This window comes from Chaetura pelagica, unplaced genomic scaffold, assembly GCF_000747805.2.
Source record: "Chaetura pelagica isolate M959 unplaced genomic scaffold, ChaPel_1.0 scaffold2, whole genome shotgun sequence".
In the NCBI taxonomy this organism is placed as follows: Eukaryota; Metazoa; Chordata; class Aves; order Apodiformes; family Apodidae; genus Chaetura; species Chaetura pelagica.
In genome coordinates this window covers 5,473,167-5,477,821 of record NW_009952796.1, presented here as the reverse complement: position 1 = coordinate 5,477,821, position 4,655 = coordinate 5,473,167, and the positions used below count along the sequence as shown (strand labels likewise).

The 4,655-nt window shown below is 37.4% G+C and overlaps 1 protein-coding gene across 6 annotated transcripts in view; it reads left to right on the top strand.

Moving 5' to 3' along the window:
- The window catches only part of ENAH (enabled homolog (Drosophila)), a 53,249-nt gene extending 49,516 nt beyond the window's left edge, over positions 1 to 3,733 (top strand). For 4 of the 6 annotated variants that reach the window (XM_009994774.1, XM_009994772.1, XM_009994771.1 and 1 more), the window contains 2 exons: positions 1,166 to 1,223; positions 2,320 to 3,733. In XM_009994774.1, the coding sequence (XP_009993076.1) occupies positions 1,166 to 1,223; positions 2,320 to 2,357 (96 nt within the window). In that variant the 3' untranslated portion in view covers positions 2,358 to 3,733. The remainder of the gene's footprint in view (positions 1 to 1,165; positions 1,224 to 2,319) is intronic. The other 2 variants (XM_009994770.1, XM_009994773.1) reach the window with 2 other exon arrangements.
- Positions 3,734 to 4,655: the final 922 nt, after the last annotated feature.

Sequence of the window (4,655 nt, the reverse complement as noted above, 5' to 3'; positions counted from 1 at the left end):
CAGGTTTGGCCAGGAGGTGACAGATTTCTCTGCAGAAACAGACACTACTCTGCTTGTAAAAACATTGTCACTAAATCACCCATTTCAGCCTGGAGGAGACTGAGGGGAGACCTCATTGCAGCTTACTGCTTCCTTTTTAGGGAAGGAGAAGGAGTAGGTGCTGACTTCTCTCTTGTGACCAATCATAGGACCCAAGGGAATGGTAGAAAGATGGGCAGGGGGAGGTTTAGGTTGGACATTAGGAAGAGATTGTTCACCCAGAGGGTGGTGGAGCACTGGAATAGGCTCCCCAGGGAAGCGGAAATGGCACCAAGCCTGACAATATTCAAGAAATATTTGGACCCTCAGGGACCTGGTATGAACTTTGCTGTTGTCCTGTTCTGGGGCGGGAGTAGGACTTGGTGATCCAGGCTGCCCAAGGAAGTGGTTGAGCCACCATCCCTGGAGACATCTAAAAAGATAGATATGGTGTCAGGGGGCAGGTTTAGTGGTGGACGTGGCAGGGTTAGGGTACTGGTTGGACTTGATGATCTTGAAGATCTTTTCCAACCAGAATGATACTGTGAGTTAAAATCAGTTAGAAGAAAGGAAGGATAAAAAAGCAAGTGGGGGATAGCATTTTGCTCAGTCACCCTCATTCCCTCACATTCCACTTGGCAACTGGGAATAACTTGATCCCACCCCGTCTTTTTTTTTTTTTTTCCTCCTAGAATATTTCCTTGGCTTGCAGTTTTTAGTTAGCTGTATTTTTTTCCATTCCATATCACATTTCATCTGTAGCAAACCTTTCTTACTTTAATGGGGTTTGCCAGGGGTTTTTGTTGGGTTTTGTTGTGGGTTTTTTTTTATTTAGCAATTACATTAGTGCAATATTGTAACTTCAGTATGTCTCTTCTCCTCTCATAAGTTCTGCAGGAAACAACTTGCAGGACTTTTATGGAAGGATTTTTAAAAATTTGTTTTACCTGCAGTAAGAATGATTTAGGGAAGCTATAGATTTGTGGGATTAACTTGGATGGCAAAGGCTGGATTGTGCATTTCAGAAGAGTTAAAGATGGACAAAAGGTAGAAAGAATTTTGCATTTTTCTCAGCATAAGACTACAGGTGGCAAAACTAATCTGTTCATGTTGCAAAACTGATGTTTCTTATGCTCTGACACCACAGGACATTTTAGATGAAATGAGGAAGGAGTTAACGAAATTAAAGGAAGAACTCATTGATGGTAGGTATCAATCTGTTTGCTGCTGTTGTTCAGTCTTAAAATGAAGTAGCTACTGGTGCATGACAATGTCAATATAATGTGTTCTTAGCCCATGAATGATATGCTGGTAAGAGTAGCTTTGTTGTTAGTCTGGTGGCATACTGTGATTTGTGGCAGGCCTGTTCTGACTAATGTGCTTGTATGTCTTCTCTCCTGTGCTTTTCTTAATAGGACATTGACACCAAGTAGTATCTAAAATTGGTTGGAGGGATGCTGCATTTGAATAATTTGCAGTTATCCTTTCATCATGTTGGTGTTCTGTGGGTTATTTCTAAATAATCCAGAGCAGCTGAGGTGCATATATCAAAACTGGTAATGTTCAAAGTAGGATTGTGCTTCCGGCTTTTGGTCTTCTCTATGGTCTGTAACATAAGAATCCAATAAAATAATTCTCACAGTTTTCTGAAATTAAGATTATTCTTCCACAATAACTTCCCTTAAAGATCCATCAGTCAAGAAGTAAAGAAAAGAAAATAGTATTTTACTGCCTTGGTGTGCATTTTTTTGCTTTGTGGAAAGTGACAACATGAAGTATAGAAAAAAAAAAAAAGGAAGTCATATTAAACTGATACTATTGCCAGTAAAATAGTAAATATCATCTGATGTTGTAGAAAGAGCTACTTGGTTTTGGGCTACAGAGAATGCAGTGCTTTTCCTTACTTTTTGACTGTGCTGTGTACTGCAGCCTTTTAGAACAGTACAATGCAAATAAGGGAGGGTCCTGAGGAAGCTCTTAAAATAAACAAACAAAAGAGCTCACACCTGTGCTCCTTGATAAGGCCCGTGGTAGTGATTGTCATCAGGTAAGGTTGTAGACTTTGAGGATGCACGACTGAAAAATAAACTGTTAAAATTTGTACAGTATGAGAAAGCATAATGCCTGGTTGAGAGTGACACTTGTGTGAAGCCACATTAAACTATCTTACATATAGGTTATTCATGTTTTAAGACTGTTGGAGCAGGATGAGCCTTCTTTAAGGGGTCAGTTGTGTATTCTGGCTTTTTGCCTTAATTTCAACTATTTGGTTTGTTAACTTTTCTCTCTCTCTCTCTCTAGCTATCAGGCAAGAGCTCAGCAAGACAAATACTGCATAGAAAGACTTGTACTAAGCCGATGTGACTCTTTAACTTGATATAAAACTGACTACGTTTTGTGAGCTGTTAGAAGAAAATGGAGACAGACGCTTGGGAGGAGGGAGGAACAACCCATTCTGAAAAGCTTCAGACACATCACTCTGGTGATATGCTATTCCCCTCCTAGTTTGCAGCTTTTTTCTGACCTTTACAGCAGGATGGGAAAGACTCTTAAAGTTACTGTAATGATTATGCAGAAATTCCTACACCTACCAGACAAGATCACAGTGCTTTGAAGTCTACTCATGTCAAGATAAAATTGCACATGTTTCAGAATTTGTTAAGGCAAAAAACACGGAAAAGCTTGGGAAGGCTTTTCAGAGAGGTTTTCTTTATTAATGAAGGAGTTAACAAGTTAATGCTGTTGTACTTCAAATGTATCTCAGGTTTGTCTTCCTATCATATCTGATATTTCCATGAATAATTTAAAAGATCAGATATGTAGAAGTTCAGTTCACAAAACATGGAACAATTAGAAACGTGCGCTTTTAAAGGGCAATATTAGTAAGTGAATGACCTAGACAGTGGTGACATATCAATATTTTGGAATTTTATGATAGGAAGCCTCTCTAGTTAGCCTTCATGCATTTTATAGGAAAATAAAAAAAGCAAATACAGTCCAGACTTTAAAGATGTAGATGCCTTCCTACATTGTTACGATGCTTTACCAAATCTAAGACTTCTACATAATGCGAATCAGCAGTCAAATGTAAATCATTAGTATGTTGTAGATTTGCAGTAGATTTTGGGGCTTTTTTTAGATTTATGCATGTGGACATTTTTGTAATGTAACACAACACAGCCAGCTTTTTAATTAAAAGAAAAATTGCATGTCACAGAGTAGCCTTTTCATTTGTAAGGCTTAATTTATGCCCAGAAAGATGCAGGATAAGGGAGGGGGAAAGTGACACATTTTTATTACTTTCTACACTTTTTTTCTTCATCTTACATGCATGTGTAATAAAGAGGAAAATGTGACTTTTATCAGTAACCATGTTAATGGAACCAGGTACTTGATCCTTTTGTATCTTTTTTCAGTTTTCTATTTGAAATTCAGTAACGCTTCCATAATGGTTCTGAAACTCCCATGTGAACCTAACTCATGTCTCAGTGAGAGAACAAACAAGTAGGCATCTGTATTCCTGAGGATACACCTGTGTATGTGCATTTTCCTTTACCTTTTTAACATGACCCTCTGCTTCACTCTTTTTTCTGAGACTCATTTTTTTGATTGTTTAGTGAAACAGGACAGCAGTTAATTATCTTAGAATGATGCAGCACCAGGTCACAGTAAATGCCCCCTTCTCCTCCTAATTTGTCTGTCACCCTCCTTACAAAAAAAAATGAAAACCAACAAAAAACCCTACAGCTCCATACAACCCAAATTCTGCAAAGCAGTAAATTATATGCCATGGGTTTCAGTCAACAATTTGTGAATCATTTTTATGGGGAGATGATACTTTTCTGTTTCCCAGAGTTTTCAGATTTTATGCTTGTATAGTTTTTTTCATTGTTTGTTGTTTTTTTTTTAATGTGGTAAAATTCAGTGGAATAGAAATTCTGTGAATTGAATCTGTAGTGTTTTAGACAAAGAATATGGATACAAATCTTCCATTTTCCTTTGCACTGTCAATTTTTTTCAGCCATAACAATGCTATGTTTGCTTTCGGATCTGTTCTGATCCAAAGGAAAAGTTTACTCAAAACTTTTGGAGACAACACTTAGAAGTATATGCAGCTCCATTCGTAGGACAAATGCTTTCAATAACATACTGTCTTAAGTGCTGAACACCAAATCAAAACAGCACTTACGGCTTTGGAAAGGCTTCAGTGGGCTCCAATTCAAATATCTCCTGTTCATATTCTAAGAGAAGACTGCAGTGGAAATATTGCCGTTTATTAATTTTTTTTAAGCAAGTAAACAAAACAAAAACATTTTTCTGCATGCATTTATTGGAGGCATTAAAAAAATCCATAGTAAGCTTGTCAAGTACTGTGTTGTGTTTTTTTTTCAAAACAAGAGGAGGCATTTTCATCTTTTTTGATGTAATTTTTTGTTTTACACAGACTTTTTGAGCATTACGGAAGTTTATCCATGTCAGAAATAATGTTTGACTTGTAGGAGAGCTGGGGAGTAACATAGTGGAATAGCATGAATGGGTATAAGTGGTCCAAAATTAAAGGCTGAACTAATAGATTGTGCAAGGAACTGGTTTATGCACTAAACGTTTTGTGCCTTGGTCTACAATTAACATGATTT